This window comes from Blennius ocellaris (genome assembly GCF_963422515.1).
Source record: "Blennius ocellaris genome assembly, chromosome: 12".
NCBI lineage: Eukaryota > Metazoa > Chordata > Actinopteri > Blenniiformes > Blenniidae > Blennius > Blennius ocellaris.
Window position 1 is genome coordinate 1,259,562 of NC_137661.1, and position 22,650 is coordinate 1,282,211.

The following is a 22,650-nucleotide window of genomic DNA, read 5'->3' on the forward strand; positions in this document are numbered from 1 at the left end:
TCCACTGCTCACACCCAACAACATGAAGCTGAGATGACACCACTTGCAAGCAGACAATAGGTCGAGCAGCGGCAACGCGGCGTACATGAATGGTGGGAATTCAAACGTACCACCCCGGCCCGCAGTGCACTCACCTGGCTTGGACAGAGGCATCACCCGGGGGAACTGTCTCCTGCAGGGCCGAAGGGGACTGCAGAGGTGAACACACAACCGCTGTCATTCTACGTGGACACAATCTTCACAATTCTTTTAGCCAACTAAATAAGCGTCCATGCTACCTCATGACGTCTTTGCAGAGTGGAAGGAAGGGCTGTTTCTGGTAGTGTCCAAACACCTCGAACACGATTGGTTGAGTCTTGATGTAGTCGACAAAGGACTTAGTGACGTCAACAGCAATCTACAGAAATGAACACAACGGATGTTTGACATCAGTTGTGATAGTAACGCAGATGTAAAGGCGTCACTGTACATGTTCTGTGTTGATGTTTCTTACATTTTGGACGTGGTAGAAGCCCAGAGGAGGACCACGGCCGGTGTTTTTCAGGGGTTCGGTGGAAAAGGCTTCATCGTGCCGGTGAATGAAGCTGAAAATACAACAGTGCCAAAAAGTACACATCAACCTGTCAAAGCTCGGGATACAAATTGTGACAATGGCAGTGTTTTCATGAACTACTGACTTGAACTGGCAGAATATATCAGCGTATTCTGCAGAGATGCTGGAAGCCTGCAGCACCGTCACCCTGAAGGTGAAAATATTCCCGATCTTAAGGTGCTCCAGGTTTGCTTCTAATGCGCCCTCCAGGCCGGCCTTCAGCGGGGCTTCCTGCTCCTCTCCGCCGGCTGCAAGCAGGACAAATCATCAACTACAGATACAAGCGCAAACCGGCATCTGAGCTCTGTGGTTTTCACAACCCAGGGTTAAAATGTTTAGCTGAACATCAGGACAGCAGCACAGGCTGATTTGGACGTCTTCTGCAGTGGATCAAGAAGAGGGACTGCAAGAAGGTTTCTGAAGGGGGAACTACTCTTCTCATAACATTTACCTGCAACTCAAAGGCTCTTTGTGGTTTTGTTGTTTCACATATTCACACCATCACTTGTGTATTTAATGGTAAATGGTAGGTTGCACAAAGCCATCAGTAGCTCTGGTTAAAAACCAAAAAAAGAAAAAAACTTTTTGTGCTCATATCATAAAAATGGGGTCAATCTTCATTTACTTTTCAGGCGAATGATGGTATTTAGTTGTGTTACTAGGTTTGTTAGGTTGAAGGTTCAGGTCCAGCTTAATGAAGTAAAGGAACAATAATCTGAACAGATTAATGCACAAGAAATGTTTGGGCGTGTTCATTTCCATGTATGCTGATAGCATTTACACACACACACACACACACACACACACACACACACACACACACACACACACACACACACACACACACACACACACACACACACACACACACACACACACACACACACACACACACACACACACACACACACACACACACACACACACACACCATCTGTCCATTCACTCATAAAACAGGATTACCCGCACATGTGTTGTTGTTGACCTCATCAGCTGACGGCCCCATTTCTGCGCTCTGGCCCTCCCCCTCCACAATACGAAGCTCCTCCTGAGAAGTCCCTGTGCGGGACAGTCCCACGGAGCAGGACTCCGACTGGAACTGCCAGAGACAAGAAACACAACACACGACCTGTGAGAGAAGTATATAGACTACATACTTTGTAATGAATTGTTATAGCTCCCTTCTCTTTACCTTCTCGTACTGCTGATCCTCAAATGAGATTTTGGCGGTTCCTGACTGCCTCACCCCCGAGCCGTAGTCTGGAGCTTCCTCATCGGCTGGAGGGAAACACAAGGCACCTTCACTTCACTCCCTCCAGAAGTCACACAGGCTTGTCTTGTCAATCATCTGAGGATCGGAGCCTCACCTGATATTGCCTGCACCGCCACCCGGAGGAAGCCCTTCACTTCCCCCTTCTCACTGACGATGGCCACGCGGTGCACGAGGGGAACCGGGTACAGCAGATTGCTCAGATACACAAAAGCCCTGCGTGTGAAGCAAACGGAGTGACAGGGATACGAACATGTTAAGAACAACTAGGGACAGGATGACGTGTCGCATTTGAAACATTTTCACAGGACTGGACGACAGAACACAGAGCTGCAAAGCAACCAAACAGAAGCTGGGACTGCTCTTGCGATGGCCATGGTTGCCCTTTACTATTGCTTTGTGGGGGCTTTTCCTCACCATCTATACATTATCTTAGAACACTGGGTAACAAAGGTTTAACTTCTTTTTGTCCCACTATGTAAAACATGTAAGCCTTACTGGGTGTTCAAGTCCAAATGTGCAAGTTGAAATGAATGAATGTTATCGAAGTGAAAGTATCTCTCCGAACATTCACAGTTACTTCTACATTTTAAAAGGGGATAGTTTGTTCCTATATTTCATTAACATTACATCTGACAACATTGGTGCTCAACTTAGCTTTGTTTGTCCATGTTTGCATGCAAATCAAATAAAAAGCTGACATTTACACAATGCAAATATCTCTTTTCTCCATTTTAAATTTCGATGGGACAAAGACTTTGTTTACCAGTGTCATCAGAACAACTATGCGTCACATGCAATGCTCCTACGTGTCTGTATTGTATTGGCTGATTGGTGAGGCTTCGAGCATGTGTGTAAGGGAACATTTTCAGAATATCATAAAGCCTGCATAATCCCTAGCTGGAGAACTTTGGTTTTCCTCACATGCTATGATTTGTATGTCTTGCATGGCCTGATGGTTAGATGCTTCTGCATGACAACCGAAGTATTTTGGCCAAAAGGGAACATCTGAGCACTGAATATTTCTTTCAAATTTCAGGAATACTTCAGTGATAGTGAATATATTTTCCCTGGAATTAGACATGTGTGAATAGCTGCATTCTAGTGATGCATTTCACTCCCTGCAGTTGATGTAGTTGTCATGTTTTCCAGGGGCTAACAGGGGGAAGACATTTAAGGGTGGAGAGTGTAAAAAAAAGGACAGGCTTATGACAAGATTGGTGAGGTGCAAATAAGGCATGCTCAGGACAAAAAAGGTGAACAGAACTGCTTTCAACTTCTCGACTCGAAAGGAATCAAAAGCAAATGGAACATAAAATCATCATACGGCACACGGCTCAGCTTGAATTAAAAAAAACTGCCAACAGCCCGATAGAGAGTACGCTACACCAAAAACCAACGCAAGACATCAGAAATCAAAGTGCACCTCTTGGGTAGAAGAGGTAATTTGTACAAGAAAGTAGGGGTGCTGGTTCATCAGACGTATTCAAGTAAAAGAATTGACGAAAAAAAAGGTCAAACTGAAAAGACTTGTGCTCTGGCATGCCTAAAAGAGACAGCTGCAGCAGAAACCAGCTCTTTCATCTTGAGATTTGGAGTCTTCCTTGAACGCTACTTTACAAATTGATATGATTGATGTTCAGCCTATTTAGGCGTCACAGCGTGGTGAGAACATTTCACCCTGGTTAACTGCGCTATGCAAATCAGGAGTCACGTCCGCATTCACACAGAAAGGTTGGCACTTTAGATATGAAATGTCTGTTTAGTTTTTTGTTGTTTTTCACAAGCCACTTCTTTGCATGTAATCACACAGAAGTGACACACACACACACATGAAGAAGCAGTTTAACAGGAGAATTGCTAGGACTTCAGTAGAAACAACAGGTAGAAACAACGGACACAACCTGGGCACATTTTAAAGGTATGGTATGTACTATTTCTTGCTTAAAGCAAGAAATGTAACTTAAAAAGTTCAAAATGAAATGTGAGATATGAATTTAAAACAAGTCAGTGTTTTGTGGTGGTGGAACAGCTACTTAGCATGCAAACCAACAAGAGTGTTTGGTCTTGTCCAACCGATATTTACTTTATAATGATTTACTGAGTCACTTATCTAGTTTGTCCTCAGTCCAGCAAAAAGAGAAACTGCAGCAGTGTCAAACTCATTGCAGCCCCGAGGCGCCATGCAGCTTGATTTGATCTCCAGACCAGTGAAACTAGAGCGTGATGAGATTTAACTTAAATGTTTCTCTTCGGTTTAGTGAATAAAAGCACAAACTAATTATGAAAAAAGTTTGCACTCGATCACATCATCTTTTGAGAAAACAAAATCAAAGCTTTTCATTTCAAATATTGTTCCACATTTTTCAATACCTCCTGGTGCAAAACCCATGCTAATACTAATGTAACTTCTTTAATCTGGGAGCAAGATTACACTGCTGCTTCATCAATCTCTCAACTTGGGTCTCAGTGATTTGTTCAAGTCTGACACGCTCACTGAAACAACATTTATTTTTGGGCTGGATTCTGTTAGACATTATTCAAAAAACTATTTGAAATAAGATTGTTCATGAAAACAAACTGACATGATCGAAGAATACTTTGCTAATATAACTTGACATTATAGCTATTATCTGTCCTTTTCAGTTACATGGAGATGGAATCCAAGGCCTGTGTGATATCACCTTTTGTTCGTTCAGTGTGGGAGACAGATGGATGTCGTGGTAAATTAAATGTTAGTTGAAGCTCGAGACAATGAACAAGAAATCAGACGAAGCGACCCGAGTCAGACTGAGGACAGACTAGAAGCTTCCCAACCAAGACAAGTGGCATCACCTCAATGGGACAAGTAGTATCATTGAGAAATGATATCAAGATTGGTAATATGAGTGAGAGGACTTTCGATACTTTATGAACATCAGCAAAAAAACTGCAAACGTCTAATATCAAGTTTTAAGAAGAGATTAACGCAAAAAAAAGATATACTTTGAAGCCTAGAAATGTCTACTGCAGGCTCCATTCAGTACGATGAAAAACAAATATGTGTGAAAATCTGCGGCTTAAACGATTGAGAAAGTGATAATTGAGATGAAAAAGTGGCTGATTTAACTTGCAGTGCCTCAATGAGAGGGTGAACAAGATGAAGTTGATTCTCTATCTATCTATAAACTATGCCACTTAAATCCTTGAGCTTCTTTTTGTTTGATGTGTGTACTCCAAAAGGATATAGGTTCACTTGGAGAAAAACCTTTGTGAAGGATGACTAAAAACACCCTGACGTTAACACAAACAGACGTAAGACTGTAAATATGTTTGGGACTTTACGAGAAAAACACTGAGTCTGTGTTGTGTGTTGCAGTTTCATGGATCAAGGCACGTCGACCCTTCATCTCAGAGCGAAAGAGCGAGTTTCCTCCACCAGCACGCTCCTGAAACCTCACCAACCTTCCCACTACACTGAATAATGGTGAGCGGTCGTAAAAGGGGTCTTGGCCTTCGCTGGAGCCTCGGCAGAGCACGCCCTCATCATCATCACCATCATCATCATCATCATCATCATCAACATCATCATCCTCTCCCCCGAGCTCGGAGCACGGGTCGTCCAAAAAGATATCATCGTCCAGGTCCTCCAACTCCTCCAACTCCTCCTCCTCCGCCCCGCGACCCTCTCGCTGCGAGTCGGCCAGCTCAGTAATTTCAGAGGTGGAAAGGGTCGGGGATGGGGTGGGGTCACTCATGCGCTCGCTCATGCATGTGTTGAAAATGGGGTTTCTGATGCAGCCAGAGACATGGGAACTAGGTTAGTACAGTGAGATAGAAAGCACACACACTTGTTTAAACACAAGAGGGGCAGTAGAGAAATATACAGAGCGGACCACAGGAAGGCTCCTTCCTCCCTCGGACTCACAAACTGCTTTTACTGCCTGTTTAAGTAGAGAGCTTGTAGGAGAGACGGAGACGGGACAAAGGCTGGACAAGGTGTTCAACCTGCACTTTAAGGCATTGGTGAAAAAGCAGACTGAGACGGATGCACTTCCTGGTATTTCACTGGAGAGCAGCAGTCCCCAACCCCCGCACCAGGGACCGCTACCGGTTCATGGCTCGTTTGGTACCGGGCCACACAGGAATAATAAATAACTTGCATTATTTCCATTTTATTTATTAGCCGAGTCTGAACAATCTTTTATTTAGAAAAATGACCGAATTCTTTCCGTTACGTCCGTCTAGGACTCGGTCGTGTGATGCATTAGAGCTGATATGAAACCCACAGGCAGCAAAATGAGTAAAAAACAGTCATATTTGGAAAGTTTCTTTGCAAAGGGGAAAAGGCCCAGCGAGGAGACAGAAGAATAACGTACACGTAAGTAGAAAGACTTACAAGTAGTTTATAAAATACCACCTTTTTTGTATTTATCTGCCACCTTAAGGCCGGTGAAAACATTGTCTGACATTAAACGCATTGCATGGCCCAAAAAAGGTCGGGGACCGCTGCCCTAGAGAAATGTACATAAACATAAATACACCCCAGTCAGAGGTGACCAGCGTTGCCAGTGGTGTGGAAGGGTGCGAAATTGTGTTCACTGGGTTGTTCTACAAAGGTTTTAATTTCTAATGCAACTTTGCAGGATTGACTGCTTTGTTTGGGCCAAATCTGACATGAACGTCACCCTGGGTTCATTGATTAACACCAAATAAGGTTCCTCTGCTCGCAGAACCTTTCAACTTTATTGTCAGAACTTTGGGGTCAGGTTTAACAAGACAACCTTTACAGCTGAATGCTGCTTTTATATTGAACTGTTTTCATTCACAAAGCCAGAATATTTAATCAGTTCGAGCTGAATTTTCCTGACAGCAAAAACTCTCAAAAATATTAAAGAAAGAGTAAAGGGAAACGTGTAGGCTGGAAGGTTCAGCTGTGGAAACAAAGACGGGCTTTCTTGATATCTAATAAAACATAAAAGGCTTTAGAGGAAGCCAATCAGTAAATGCTACTAATCAAGGTCTCAAATCAAACTGCACTTCTCAACATGTTATGTAATTCATATTGGTCTATTATTTATTCAATCTTGAACAACACGACTGCTCATATAGAACCCTGATTCATAAAAAGACATGCAGCAAGAAAACTTATGTCCATATGGTCATTATCTTTCAGAAGTAACTCCTTATATCAGAATAAGTTTAAAACTGTCTTATAATAAATGTGTTGTATAGCTACAATTGATCTATTTTGAATAAAAATGTTAATTAACTTGTTATCAAATCACTAAATGTATAATTTACCACGCCAAGAGCCTTTAGTGATTGAGCTGAAAGAGAACATTGTTCCAAAAACATTTCAAAATCAGGCTTGATATGCTGAATGTTACATAACTGAGGCACGTGACAGCAAGTGTGTGTGTGTGTGAGAGAGAGAGAGAGAGAGAGAGAGAGAGAGAGAGAGAGAGAGAGAGACAGCGAGAGAGAGAGCGAGAGCGAGAGCGAGAGAGAGAGAGAGAGAGAGAGAGAGAGAGAGACAGCGAGAGAGAGAGCGAGAGCGAGAGCGAGAGCGAGAGAGAGAGAGAGAGTGAGAGAGCGAGAGAGAGAGAGAGAGAGAGAGCGAGAGCGAGAGCGAGAGCGAGAGAGAGAGAGAGAGAGAGAGAGAGAGAGAGAGAGCGAGAGAGAGCGAGAGAGAGAGAGAGACAGAGAGAGAGAGCGAGCTTGGCAGTGGCTTGGGGAGTGTGAGTGGCAGTTTCAGGACAGAGGGACACAGCAGGCTTTGAGTAGGAGGGCTGAAGAAAACGTCGCTCTCAAATGTTCCACAGACGATTTTCCCATAAAGAAACGGGAACTTGCTTCAACTGACGTCTAATGAAACGGCGTGACTCCTTTGTACAAACACGTTTTTTTCAACATCAGACGAAATGGGGAAACTTCATTAAACCATGTGTAAAGAGAAAGTATATCATGTCGGCGATTAGCAGTAGACTATATCTCTCTAGCGCTCGTTACCCAGCTTTGGAGAGAAAACTCCAACCATTACATGATCTACTTCCGTTGTGTCTTGTCTTGTACTGTGACGGCCTGCTGGCGCTCAGCATTTACCTGCCAACCAGGCGGAACCAAGGGAAGCGATCATAAAAGGGGTCGCCTCCTGTCATGGCGTTTTCCCCGTCCTCTGCAGTGTTGTTGGGCACGTCAGCAGCACGGTCGTACATCTCTCTCATGAGATCCAGCCTTTGCCTGCACAAAGCAAACCAGAAACTATACAATGTGTGGAGATCGCCAGAAATGTTTTGTCTATATTCTTTCTGATCTGAGCGTGGATGACAAAAACAAACAGATTGAGCTTTTAATAAAAAGATGAAGTTAGCTTACCTAGACACATGCACCAAATGTCGTGATCACAAAGGGACACTAATACATTGTATGTGGGAGTGTAAAGATATACTACAATTTTGGAAGGATGTGCTTAAATGCTTATCAGAAATTTTTGAAGTGAAGATTCCCCCCTCTGCCAAGCTTTGTATATTGGACATATACCCAGAAAACTTTTCAAGAACAAGGAAGCAAAAGAAACGACTGGATTTTGGGCGTTAAACTGGAAGAGGATGGAGGCTCCTTCAACACAACAACAGATCAAAGAACGTTCAGAATGCAGTGCACTAGAAAGACTAACTTATATTGCAAAAGGAAAACAAAGGAACCTTACATGACCATCATAACAAATTAGTTTTGTTGTTTTTTTTGTTGATGTTTCTTGTTTTTCCTCATTCATATTTCTGTATCCAGACCATTGTGTTGTACTGTACAACGGTCTATTTAAAATTGTTTATTTATTTTCGCGTGCAAACTTCACTAAGTGTGTGTGTGGATGGATGTATGAATGTGCGTCTCATGTGTTATTTTGCTCATATCCTCTGGTACAGGTTGATGTTACCAGATTGTTGATTGTATTGTATTATTAAAAATCAATAAACATATTTTGGGAAAAGTAAGCTTACCTGAGCTTTTCTAGAGTCCAGTAGTGAGTAGCTCCATTCTTCTGATCTTGAACCTCCACAGCCACAATGGTTCTTGGGAAATGTCGCTTTTCTACGTCCTTAGTTGCCTCCGGGGGCAAAAAGTCAGGAGGCAGAGGGGAATAGAGGGTGTCGGTCAGCAATACAAACTGGAACTGGACCTGAAGGGGAACACGGAGCAGAGATAAGAGACACGATCAGAAGACTTGCAAACCAGGAATCTCCTCTCAGTAGCGATGCAGGGTGAGTGTTTGACTCATCCAAATTAATCAATAATCAACTATTAGTACAACTTCCTGTTTACACACTTTGAAAGAGACAGCCATTAAGACAACAGACAGCTTTGTGATCCAACACTGTAAAAGCCAGTAAACAGCCTCACCTTCTTCTTGAGCTCCACACTGATGGCGTTGGCCTCCTTCAGGAAGATGGCGTTTCCCCACAGCAGGTCGCGGAGCGACGTGAACTGGTAGCACCTCCACTTCCTGGAGCTCCACACCGCCAGCTCTCTCTCCCTCTCCGTCCACTGCACTGCGGGCCGGAATGAGAAACCTCACCACCTGCTGTACAGACACTGTTTACACCGGTCTGGAGGACCTTCTCTACCTTCCTCTTCTGGTTCCTCCTCTTCTTCGGGGGCTTCTGGGTAACAGCGATCCACCTGCTTCTGAAGAGCTTCCAGCTTGCTCTCATAGTCCTTGATGACAAAACACATATTGGTTTTTATTCATTTGGGATGTCCAGTGAGTAAAATACCTCGTCAATTCATGATCAGATAAATGAAACACACTGAAAACATTTTGTATTTCGCCTCAAATAAGAGGTGACATATCCTGACTTATTTATATTTACATGATACACAAGTATTGCTATCCAAATAAGCACTTTATAATAACCTTTAATAACTTCTGAATTGGCTTTTTAAGGTGTTTTTAAAGTACATTACTCCCCTCATTACAAAGATGTTCTTTACTATATATGAACAATTCTTAAATTACATACTGTAGAAATAAATACTGCATGTTAATAACTAGATCTATAAACAACACAATTTATTTCCAATTTTAATTTTTTTTTTTTGATAAATACTACTTATAACATTCAAAGCTGAAGAAAAAGACTGGTGGAGAAGAAGGGTACCAGTCTCTGCTGCTCCAGGAGGTTGTTGGCCTCTTCTCTCTCTTTACGATACTGATCCTCCAGCTCCTGCAGCCTGACACACACACACACACACACACACACACACACACACACACACACACACACACACACACACACACACACACACACACACACACACACACACACACACACACACACACACACACACACACACACACACACACACACACACACACACACACACACACACACACACCAGTTAAAGGTAACTACATATTTGCACACTACTAGATGAAAACGTGCAGAAGATCTCCACCATGAGCTGCACCATGTGTTGTTCATTTCTGGATGAGAGATTCTCCAAGGTACCTCTGTTCCATTTCTTGCTTCATGTCAATGCCCTGCTTGTCCAGCAGCTCCCTCTGAGCGAAGGCCCAGTCCACAGGCTCAGCGGGGGTCTCAGCACAGGGGGTCCTCTCCCTCTCCGCCCTGGCCTGCACGGGATGGTTGAACCGGAACACATGGCTCTTCCCCAGGATGATGCGATTTCCTGGAAGCGTCACCAATCACAATGCAAAAAGAAAATAAAGTGAAACTATGAAGACAGCAATTAGCATGTGACATGGTATTTACTGGTTTGTTTTGCCATTTTCTCATTTTGATATTGTACCGTGTAACAATATTAATATAGCATGTCTCTTACTGATTTGATGATTTGTTTTATTTTTCTCTTCTTGTGAAGCACTCAGCTGTATTTTATGTATGAAAAAGTTACTTCAGGAAGTTTTAATGCATTAGTCATTATCATTTACTTCAAATTCCATTTTCTGAACATTTAAGTGGAAATGTTGGTCTTTTGCATCTCAAACAACGAGACATAACTCACTCAAATGTGTCTCATGCATAAAAGTAAAGTACAAATTGAAGCGTTGTAACAGCAACAGAGCAGAATCCCTGATAGAGGAAGGTAAGGACGTCCTCCTGACCTGATTTGAGGACGGTGGGTTCTGTCACTCTCTTTCCATTGACATACGTCTCCGCTCCTTCGCAGGGCTCCAGCACAACTGCTGCTCGGATACAAAAGAGGCAACGTGAGGTTTCACCTCCTGCAATACCGTCAAAGCCACAACTGATCCGATCTGCACAGATACAAGCCGTTGAGAAGAATCAGAGCTCGCTCACTTTCTCCCGTCGGCCCAGTGGAGCTGGTGAAGGTGCAGTGCTCGTCCTTTATGAAGTGGCCACTGAGGACGATGTCCTGTCGACTGCTGGCATCGAGGCGACCGACCCTGAAGGATGAACGTTGAGGTAAACACACTGCCTGATCCATCTCCTGTTTGCCTCGTTTCATTCTGCGCTAACTTTCTAAGCTCATCCCATCCCACCTGGTGATTCCGTCTTTAATGTAGTAGAGCAGGCACTCCGACATCAGAGGATCCTCGTTGAGGTTCACCAAATGAGGAGTCTGACACAGAACAGAGAACCATTTACTGATTATTTGGTGGGTAATACAGACAAATCATTCACTATTCATGAGATATTTATGCAATAACACATGCTTATGGTGCTCATTAGAGGCCTGAGAAATGCTCTCCCCCTGTAAAACACATCAAACAATCAGGAATCATTAAAACCATGCAACCAGCTTCACTCCCTGCAGCGTCCCAGCAGGGGGGTTTAATTGAGTCTTAGTTAGATGTTATTGGGCTGCAGGCAAACAGCCATAAATCAGTGAAATGGGGACACCACCATTATACCCCCCTCTCGTGTTTACACCCGCCAACGCCTGCGGCGCCGTGAGGGAGTGTTTGAAGAGTAAATGAAGTAGATTTAGGATAAGGCTTAATGAAGAAGAGGAGAGAGCCTAATCTGGTGTGCCTCGGCGAGGCTCCTGCTGAACAGAGACTCAGAGCACTCAGAGGAGACGGCTTTCAACACTTCACAGCTACAAACCTCATTTGGGGAGAACAACCCAACTGTGTCGATAAACACAGGCTGGGGCTTTCTAGGGCTATCAGAGGGCTTTGGGGTAAATACATAAGCAGTTTAGTGAATGATTTAATGCAGAACTATCAGAACACACATGACTTTCTTCAAGCACTTTTTTTTTTTTTTTACCTTCTTGGGAGAAAACACACCAACTGTGCCACCATCTTCTCGCATGGCTACGCCCATTTCCGCCAGCAGGGCCTCTCTGTGGAAGAATGCCGAGCTCCAGTGTGAGTGGGTTGAATGTAAAAAACTCTTAGTCATTAACTTTAACAGGAAAACTTGAGATTACTCTCTCACACACACACGCAAAGACTGCAAACAAATAATCACAATGATAGAATAAAAGTCAGAACATTGCATATTAAAATACAAAGTAGTGTTAACAGGCTCTAGCGAGTTGTGAAACTATGACATGTTAAAGCTATAAACAGCCTTTACCAAAGCACAGTTGCTTTTCTTTATTGGTTTTAAGTCTTACTTGCCAATTAAGACCTGCTGTCTCTCTGTGCTCATCAATGATTGAGTTGTTTTTGCTTTGGCTTCATTCTGGGCTTTTTTCCCCTGACAAAAGAAGCTTCTTAAGATCAAATAAAGGCTGCTTTACCTTTCCATTCGAATGGCCTCAGTTCTGCGAAGTTTCTCTTCCCACGTCTCATTGAGCTCTGCAATTATCTTTTCTGTTTCCTGATATTCAAAGACAGTGTAAGCAAATATTTTCATTTAAAGGCGATCTCTGATTTCACTTTATATGTAACAGAAGGGGTAGTGTTAAATAAGTTCTTATGTCTTTTTGAGACATAATTACTGTTTTTTTGTGCCTGTTTGGTGTGAGTGAGTTTGTATGCACTGTTGCTATAGCGATTTACATGAACTATAATTGTGTATATACTGTAGGAAACTTTTAATCATTTGCATTGTCAAGGACTGACGTATACATGCACATCTGCTGTGTCACAGGCGAGTGTGCAGTTGTCCTTGAAGCTTCCCGGCGCTCACCTTCAGCCTCTCGATGGCCTCCTCGCTGCCCGGGCTGAACATGATGCGGTCGTGCAAACTGGCAATAGAGGCGGCGCGGCTGGACAAGGCTGAGAGAGACGGAGAGGGGCTCATCCCCGTCATGGCGTTGGTCACTGTGGAGAGATCATCCCTTTGATTCACAGCGTGGCCTTTATTGTTATTGTTCTTGCAATCCGACAGGCCTGTTGGGGCGGGCCGGGCCGGGGAGAGGAGAGGAGAGGTGAGGCGAGGAGAGGAGAGGTGAGGCGAGGAGAGGAGAGGAGAGGACAGGAGAGGAGAGGAGAGGAGAGGAGAGGAGAGGAGAGGAGAGGAGAGGAGAGGCGAAGCGAAGCGAAGCGAGGAGAGGAGAGGACAGGAGAGGAGAGGAGAGGAGAGGAGAGGAGAGGAGAGGAGAGGAGAGGAGAGGACAGGACAGGAGAGGAGAGGAGAGGCGAAGCGAGGAGAGGAGAGGAGAGGACAGGACAGGAGAGGAGAGGAGAGGAGAGGACAGGAGAGGCGAGGAGAGGAGAGGTGAGGCGAGGCGAAGCGAGGACAGGAGAGGCGAGGAGAGGCGAGGAGAGGAGAGGAGAGGAGAGGAGAGGCGAGGCGAGGCGAGGAGAGGAGAGGAGAGGAGAGGCGAGGCGAGGCGAGGCGAGGCGAGGAGAGGAGAGGAGAGGAGAGGAGAGGCGAGGCGAGGCAAAGCGAGGAGAGGAGAGGCGAGGAGAGGCGAGGAGAGGAGAGGAGAGGCGAGGCAAAGCGAGGAGAGGAGAGGAGAGGAGAGGCGAGGAGAGGCGAGGCGAGGCAAAGCGAGGAGAGGAGAGGCGAGGAGAGGAGAGGAGAGGACAGGAGAGGAGAGGAGAGGAGAGGAGAGGAGAGGAGAGGCGAGGAGAGGAGAGGAGAGGAGAGGCGAGGCGAGGCGAGGAGAGGAGAGGCGAGGAGAGGACAGGAGAGGCGAGGAGAGGCGAGGCGAGGCGAGGCGAGGCGAGGAGAGGAGAGGACAGGAGAGGAGAGGAGAGGCGAGGACAGGAGAGGCGAGGCGAGGACAGGAGAGGAGAGGCGAGGACAGGAGAGGAGAGGCGAGGCGAGGCGAGGCGAGGCGAGGCGAGGCGAGGACAGGAGAGGCGAGGCGAGGCGAGGCGAGGTGAGGAGAGGCGAGGCGAGGCGAGGCGAGGAGAGGCAAGGCGAGGCGAGGAGAGGAGAGGAGAGGAGAGGTGAGGAGAGGACAGGAGAGGCGAGGAGAGGACAGGAGAGGTGAGGAGAGGAGAGGACAGGAGAGGCGAGGAGAGGAGAGGAGAGGCGAGGCGAGGCGAGGTGAGGCGAGGAGAGGACAGGCGAGGAGAGGAGAGGAGAGGCGAGGCGAGGCGAGGCGAGGCGAGGCGAGGAGAGGAGAGGAGAGGTGAGGAGAGGAGAGGAGAGGAGAGGCGAGGAGAGGACAGGAGAGGCGAGGAGAGGAGAGGAGAGGAGAGGAGAGTGGGGTTTGAGGGGTGATGTAGGGGAGTGGGAGGTGCAATCAAGAAATGAGAATGGAGGAATGTGAAGACAAACGAAGACAAGAGAGGGAAGAATAGACAGGAAAACAGACAAAAAAGATATGTGGCTTGAAACAAATCTAACACACAGAGAGAAATTTGAGCTGCTGGCTTGGAAGCAAGAGCAGCAGCAGCAGGAAGCCACGTACAGAGAGGAGGAAGTGAAATGATGCAACACGGAGGCCATCCAGCCGCAGGTCGGCTCATAGAAAGCGCAGCTGCAATATAATACTTGAAGCAAACGATCATTGGCATAACTATTCAAGGCAAAACGTGCAAAACCACTCCCTTTATATATATATGCATTCAACTAAAATAAAGTGAGTGCACCCTGAGGAAACATGTCAAATAAACATATAGAATCATATGATTATCTCTGAAATGGTGCTTGAACAAATGAAAGTAATTTTTGTTCAATTCCATAATTTATATAACTTAAACCAACAGAGAGCACATAGAAGGTATCACCACACCCATTCACATATCTAACATTATCACCACGTTGTTGTGGAGCGTGCAAGATAAGCAGGTTGAATTTTTAAATGATGATGTCAAAGTATTTACAATCTGATGCTGAAGGTTGCATGAAGCTAAAGCTGCACCTTGTTTCAATGGGACAGGCTATCTGTCATCCCCTAAACAGCTTGTGATCATTTGCACCAAATCCGGAGCGTCTAAGAGCACGTCTTTGTAGTCGTCATGACTGTAGACGTGTAATAACTTTTCAATGTGTCTATTCTGTTATTTAAATGATCAAAGTATGAATCAATGAAAGCTAAATTGTTATTATATTTCCCATGTATCTGGTCATAGTTATATTTAGTAAATACACAAAGGTAATAAAGATCTGGCCAATTATGTAACAAACAAACAAACAAACTAAGTCTATTTCTTCAGGGCACACCCACTTCTCTCTTTTCCAATTGGACCATTCAGTCTCTGTATCTAAAGCCAAGTTTGTCATTAGCTGTGATGTGCAGAGACACACTGACTAGTTAGTAATCGGGTCAAGCATTCTCATGGGGACATTATGAAGCCAGAAGTCTCCATTAAGATTTTAATCAAAAGCAGCATGTTGCATTCACTGTTCACTGTGCTCTGCTTGGGTCAGTCATCAGGCGCCTTCCTTTTTGCTTTTGTAGAAAATCAGACACAGAATGTTTGTGGACATTATCTGTTCTTTTTTCTTTTCCTTTCCCAGATCAAACGTAGTTTTCACTATTGTTTGACTCAGTGGTGACACTTTAAAGGTCAATGATGTATCCCACAGTACAAAGGAAGTCAACTTAACAGCCGTTACTTCGGCAACACGGAGCAATAAATCGGCAACCTGTATCACAGCCATCCATCTGGGCGAGCTTTAGTCCAACAAGATGGAACACATATTGGCTTTGCGGGTAATTAAGTCGTGTATTCTGGAGAGACAGTGGAAATTTATGACGCCGAATGAGTCGACTACCTCCAGAATCGCAGGCCTGCACAGGGGCTTATTCTGTTTGTGTGACTGAAGGCCACATCATCAGCATCTTATCAGGACTGCATGTTTTTCAGATGTGGCCCGTGAGGCAGAGACTGAGGCAGAGACTGAGGCAGAGACTGAGGCAGAGACTGAGGCAGAGACTGAGGCAGAGACTGAGGCAGAGACTGAGGCAGACGCTGGCGGGGTAACGAGAAGCTACAGTTTCTTCTGATAGGAAATCAAAGATTGGAATGGCACGGATCCATTTGTGGTCCAGATGCTTCAATGGTGTGTTTTTTTCCCCCCTGATCAGATATGAGTTGCCCCAATAAAGCCACAGGAAGTGATGCACAGATCTCTGCAGCACCATGAAGGAGCACATGGAGGTAAATACAGAATCACCTGATAAATAAACTCAATATAATGAACATGGTGCATGCCATTTCTACTGCAGAAGCCATTTGTACTTCAGAGAAATCCACTTAAAACAGACATCTATTGTTCATTCTGTTCTGATTTGGAATACACTGAAAAGCTGCACAGTCAGCGCCTGTCATGCTAAGCTGCGAAGCAAAAGCAGAGAGCCAGAAAACACACATTTCAAACCCTCTATATCTGCACCGGACACTCGATATGCTGGGAGGAAAGGACACAGAGAGAAGAGACAGCACAACACCTGTAAATCAAATGGTCACATTCATTTATCATCTTGCTGTTTGCCAGGCCTGTACAGTCACACATCATATGTTCTCTGTGTGTAAACTACAATGATATTACATTTTATATCAGTTCTATTAATGTTGCAGTATGAAGATGCTCTTCTTGTGACGAACAGATCTTCACACTGAGTGTTTTTACCAGTTATGAAGGGAAATTAATGAAAATATATCGATGGCAAAGTTGAATGAGTGCGAAAATCTAATTAGTGGCTAAACAGTATGCATGCATGCGTCAGTCTGCCTCAGGGCAGCTGTGGCTCTGTACGTAGTTTACCTCCATCCAGTGAGGTATGAATGAATAATGCAATGTAAAGTGTCTTTGAGCGCCAAGAAAAGCGCTATAGAAAACCAATGCATTATTATTATTATAATTATCAATACAAGATATTGTTTACAGTCATTCCTTAGAACAAGGCTGTGGACTCAAAATAAAATAATATTATTAATAGTAATATTACCATCCTGCTAATAATAGGCAACATGATGATGAAAATGTGACTCTATAACTACGTTTGGACATGCTATGGATATAGGAATATAGCTATATTACGACATGGATTCACATTTGTGGCTGATGGTAAAGTTAATGACGGTATTACTGGAAGCTTGTATGGCACAATACTAAAAGTGAAGAAATTATTAACGCTTTAATTTAAGTGTGTGACTGTGAAATGTGAACTCAGCAATGATTTTCCTTAAAGTAACTTAGTCCTCCAATGCTTTGAAGGTTTCATATAATTATATTAGGCAAGCATTGTTGCAAAAATGCTAAACTTATCCTAATTATTAGCAATAGATTTCATATGTATCTATCCTTTGATCTCATATACAGACGCACACAAGCACATATTTAGGCATTTATTTTCAATTCTCATGTTGGAATTTGCTGCCAATTTGCTGTTTCTCGGTCATTTGACTGAGGTACTAATAAAAAATGTATTTTCCAACGAGCGCCCATTTCTCTTCCTGGAACTAATCTGCCCTTTGCCAAATCTGACCCCAGTGCAGTCTATAAACTCTCCCTGTGTGTTCATTATGTCTCTTCTTCTCATTGATTTTATGGCCCTGCCTCCTTTTTATGCTTTTTGTTCTCAACAGATAAACACAGAGCGTGTGAGCACAGGAGGAATCGATGTGTAATGCTTGTGAGGGGGCGATGTGGGCTGAGCTGGACAGCGTCAGGCAGAAGAGCGTGAACGCTCACACAAAAATGTTTAAAAGCACTGCGAACGATTTTCAAATTAAACTGATAAGCTAACGGCCACATAAATCCAAATAATGACTCCTTACTCTCAATAATGTCACCCAGCCCCTGGGCATAGAGGAGATCCTTCAGGCGGGACACCTCCTCCTTCAGCTCACGCACCAACCGGTTGTTGGGATCCTCGTTGATGACGGCATTGCAGCGGATCTGTTTGGCTCGGTCTGCGTACCTGCAGGTACAAATGGAGAGATCACTGAGCATGTTTACACAGGTGAGGGAAGGCACACACACACACACACACACACACACACACACACACACACACACACACACACACACACACACACACACACACACACACACACACACACACACACACACACACACACACACACACACACACACACACACACACACACACACACACACACGAGGGTGTTTGAGGTGCGAAAGTGATGCAAGCCGTTGAGGAAAATGACACAACAGTGTGGTTGCTGGGTTTCCTTCATCAGGACAAATGTGCAGCAGGAAGCAGACGGACTGCGCTCTACCTGAGTGTGCTGAGGGTCTCGTCGTAGTTGATGTCAGCGGGGCTCAGAGCGGCGACCATGGCGGTCCTGGAGTTACCCCCTGAAGGAAAACATGTTCAATTGCTTTAGGCTGAAGCCCATAGAGGACGATTGAATTCATACAAATTGAGCTAAAGCCTACCCAAATTTTCTCTCAGCAGCCAAGTTAAAACGGAATCTCTGTAGGGGATGAAGTTCTCCACCTTCTTCTTCTTTTTATTCTGTATTTATATCAATACAAAATACATGTTGACTTTTTTTTATTCCTATTTAAGTTGAGTTTGGGAACATAAAGGGAAACTTTTCAATAAATTACCTTATTGGCCCCGGAGTCCTAAAAAAGACAGTAAAATAGATGTCAATACAATATACAGTTTGCCTCATATAAAACTGTACAACATGATGAGAAACTTCATACCACTTCTGCTAAAGCAGAGATGACTTTTCCCAGCGTGGTTAGAGATTTGTTGATATTTGCTCCTTCCTGTGATCATTTCAACATGGATATGGACTTACAATCACATCCTAAACACTAATTCTCAGCATTCAAAAGAATGAATGATTTATTGATTGTTTAGATCTTTCTCACCTTAAGCCTGGTCCCCTTGGCTCCAGTAGAGTCGGCCCTCTCACTGCCAGCCAAATCCACTAAACTGATTTTGCTGACCTGCAACGGAGAAATAAACCCCAATGGAATAAATTCTGTCAACATACATCTTGATCCCAGAGGCTGGAAGCATTAAAAAGCAGTTTAACATTGTAGCAATATAGTCAAACTGTTCAAAAGATCATTGATTTCCTTTGTTTCCATTTCAGTTGGTGTCATCAATCAGTGCACAGGTGAGCAGGAGCAGCACACAGTCCAATAAAACCAGTGAGGATGTGATTAAAATACAACGTCTCTCGTCTCTACCTTCTCGGACGTGTTGTCTGAGTCTGCGTCGTGGCGTTTCTGCGTGAAGATGATGTTAAAGACGGCGTGTGAGCGACTGCTGGTCTCGTTCATGTTGGTAGCAGCCACAGTCCTGCACACAGAGAGCCAGCAGACGTCAGCCTGTACTCGCCAATCAACAAGCTACAAACATTGAAAAACAGACTTTCACATGTGTAAATAACAATTTTAGTCAACAGAAATGAGTCGAAACGTGCCATCACGCAGAAAGCTTGAACTTCTATCTCACACGGATCATAATAGACATTTAGTATGAATAAAATTATGATAGATCATAATCAGATGTAGGGTGCATTTATGAGTGTATTTATTTCTTGTTCATTAAACAGTAGCTCCATCGCTTATATATCATAAATCCAATGTGACATGTTTACTGGCCATTCTTGTGTTGTCAATGACCAACTGGAGGTAAAGTAACTCAATATTTCTCATGACTTCATGACCATTTTCGTTTCAATTTATTGACTATTAATTGCAATAAACAATGACATTATTGTTGTATTTGTAAGTTTTTCCTTAGCAATGTGATGGGATATGTGAAGCTGATTAATCCCTTAAATAGTACATTTAGGGTACATGTTAACTCATCAGAATTTAACTTTAGGGGGAATCAAACAAACGCAATGAAGACAGAAACAATTCCTTCATCAATTCTACTGGTGCAATGTTGGAGACATTTATGAAAATGTCTACTCAAGTGCAGTCTTTAGGAGACTATCCATTGTAGAATTGAAATATAGAAAACCGCACTTGTTATTTTGAAATCCCAGGCATTTAATTGAATTTGTATAGTTAAAAAAAAAACATTAAATCCTTGAAAAGAACAGAATTGTTTTTCTTTCTTTATTAATATCAATGCCGTGATATAGTGTACTATTTCCACTACTGTGTTCCAGATTTTTATTTGTATCCGCCCATCCTATAAAAACGGTTGTTTTGGTGCAGAACATGTACTTAAAGCATTTCACTGCCCATTATACTACATAAAATTGTTGTGTGGCAAATAAAGGACTTGCAAAAGCCACTGAAACAGTTTCGTGTATACAGAGAGTATCGGAGGTGGCCTGAACACTGAAATGCACAAGTTTTAGTATGAAACAGACATACTGACACAAACCATGACCCAGGTGATACAGACAAACTAGAAAAGATAGAATATTGATGTTTACATTTTTTTTTGTCTGCTTAGTTTCTATTTTTCACCCTGGTGTATTATTGACTCCACATAAGTCAAAATCTCTTTCTTCACCCTCCATAGCTTTTTGCAGCTACTTTTACAAGTACAACATAGAGGCTGAGATATAATCTATTCCACCTTTCCCTTGTGTACGTCACTGAAACATGATGCATTTCATCAGTCGCATATCATGAAAACAATGACATCATATTAATTTTGCTCAACCTGATTGACCATTACTAGAGTCGTTATTGTTCAATCAACAAGCCCCACATAAACATTTATTGGTCCTGAGCCATCAGTTACATTTAATTTAAAGTTCCGTAAAATTTGAAAAACTAGCATGAAACTGAAGCAGCAATTGTTTAAATAGTGTGATATTTTGTATTCTTTTGTCTTTAAATGCGCAAAAAAAACAGATTTATCGTCGAATTCACATGCAACTTTTACAGCCTCAGTTTCTGAACTCACAAACATTGACTGTATAACATCAAACATGCTGCAGACAAGCTGAATAGTCCCACAGTGAACATGTGAAGTTCTGAAGGTGATCTTATAATTTAGTTCAATCTCAGAGGCCCAGGATCAATGGAGGGCCCCCTTCACCTGGCTTTGTTGCCAGAGTCCATCAGGTCCTGGATGTCGTTGTAGGAGGTGACGGCCAGCTTGGACAAGTCCTCCACGTACGGCCCCATGAGAGGATGCTCCCGCACACGCAGGTTTCCTTTGTTTTTGGGGTTCAGCAAGTCCCGCACACGCTCACAGTAGATTTCCATGTAGCTGACCTGTTCAGATTGATTGTCAGTGTTAACACTCCCGACAGGGGCCTGTGCCAAGGAGAGGAGGAGGAAGGAGAACTTACCTCCACGGAGTAGGACATGCTGTTGTCTGTGTTGTCGTTGATCTTAGTGAAGAGGTCTTCACAAAGCTGAGAGGAGGAAAGAGAAACAACGTTGTTATTGAAACAGTTTGGCTCAGATTGTCCTGGATGGGCGGGTCATTATGGAGCGTTTGTACCAAGGGGATGATTCCTTCTTGGTCCTTCACGTCCTGCTTCCCCATCATGGTGTAGGACTTGCCGGCTCCGGTCTGGCCGTAAGCAAAGATGCAGACGTTGTAGCCTTCAAAGGCGTGAAGCAACATTTCCTCTCCGATGTCTTTGTACACTCGCATCTGGGATGCATAGTTGACATCCTCGGGCTGTGCACACAGAAATAAACCATCAGGTGAGGAAAGGACTTTGAATGTGTTGTGCCGCTGGTCTGCCTCTCCTGGAAGCGGCGGTGAGACTGGGTTGGGGGGAGCAGAGTGGCGTACCGTGGTGTGGGACCAGTACGAGTAATCAAAGTTGAAGCTCTTGTTGTCTTTAGCCTGCTTGGGGTTGACGATGGCTGAAAGACAGGACAAGAAACAGGGGTCAGAGGAAGAGTGTGAAACTGGACACGAGCTGGGCGGTGTGGTGTTGTGATGACAGAGGAGGGACGCCACGGCCTCCTCCTCCTCTTCAGGCCAAATCATTCCCTTCAAATATATGAACTTTATTTACAGCAACAATGGAAGACCCTTGTCTTGAAGCAAATGCAGACGAAAAGACTTTTTTTTTTTAAACAGCCATGTAAAGCTGGTTGATAAAGTGAACGTTTAGTCGTGAAAATGATCACTATTACAAATATGATCAGTTTTATTATTATTTAGCAACAATTAACTGGGATTTGACAGGTGTAGCCATATTTATAACTAGATTTGCTTTTATTCTATTAGGCATTTATTTGACCATTTATCTCGTTCATTTATCAAAAAATAATTCTATTCCACATAGTTGTCATTGTTGAGGCATTTCCTTCGATTTAAAAGAATAGATTTCTGATCGATTTGAATCAGTAAATAAACCAAGACAGACTAAATATGAGCTACATTTGCAGGACGACAAACAATGACCATGAAGTAATATTACTACACTACTGATGACTATGTTGTGCCTATTTTTAATCAATAGCACCAGTCATAATGAATAATGTACTATTCAGGACTATTTTCAAATGAAGTTACATTTAATAACCTTGTCAAA

At 43.6% G+C, this 22,650-nt stretch overlaps 1 protein-coding gene across 1 annotated transcript in view; it reads right to left on the reverse strand.

Annotated features, from left to right (window-relative positions):
* The window catches only part of kif1aa (kinesin family member 1Aa), a 57,928-nt gene that overhangs the window by 17,323 nt on the left and 17,955 nt on the right, over positions 1–22,650 (reverse strand). Inside the window, exons 3-33 of the mRNA XM_080506432.1 lie at positions 21,900–21,973; positions 21,600–21,782; positions 21,445–21,510; positions 21,189–21,367; positions 19,367–19,478; positions 19,043–19,120; positions 18,872–18,937; positions 18,770–18,787; positions 18,596–18,674; positions 18,436–18,514; positions 17,971–18,113; positions 12,974–13,107; positions 12,582–12,661; positions 12,104–12,179; positions 11,371–11,450; positions 11,168–11,274; positions 10,972–11,052; positions 10,355–10,535; positions 10,004–10,076; positions 9,470–9,560; positions 9,246–9,394; positions 8,846–9,024; positions 7,947–8,084; positions 5,307–5,633; positions 1,960–2,078; positions 1,785–1,870; positions 1,556–1,691; positions 678–840; positions 494–584; positions 279–397; positions 135–190 (exon numbers count right to left, since the gene is read on the reverse strand). Of these exons, the coding sequence (XP_080362558.1) occupies positions 135–190; positions 279–397; positions 494–584; positions 678–840; positions 1,556–1,691; positions 1,785–1,870; positions 1,960–2,078; positions 5,307–5,633; positions 7,947–8,084; positions 8,846–9,024; positions 9,246–9,394; positions 9,470–9,560; positions 10,004–10,076; positions 10,355–10,535; positions 10,972–11,052; positions 11,168–11,274; positions 11,371–11,450; positions 12,104–12,179; positions 12,582–12,661; positions 12,974–13,107; positions 17,971–18,113; positions 18,436–18,514; positions 18,596–18,674; positions 18,770–18,787; positions 18,872–18,937; positions 19,043–19,120; positions 19,367–19,478; positions 21,189–21,367; positions 21,445–21,510; positions 21,600–21,782; positions 21,900–21,973 (3,543 nt within the window). The remainder of the gene's footprint in view (positions 1–134; positions 191–278; positions 398–493; positions 585–677; positions 841–1,555; positions 1,692–1,784; positions 1,871–1,959; positions 2,079–5,306; positions 5,634–7,946; positions 8,085–8,845; positions 9,025–9,245; positions 9,395–9,469; positions 9,561–10,003; positions 10,077–10,354; positions 10,536–10,971; positions 11,053–11,167; positions 11,275–11,370; positions 11,451–12,103; positions 12,180–12,581; positions 12,662–12,973; positions 13,108–17,970; positions 18,114–18,435; positions 18,515–18,595; positions 18,675–18,769; positions 18,788–18,871; positions 18,938–19,042; positions 19,121–19,366; positions 19,479–21,188; positions 21,368–21,444; positions 21,511–21,599; positions 21,783–21,899; positions 21,974–22,650) is intronic.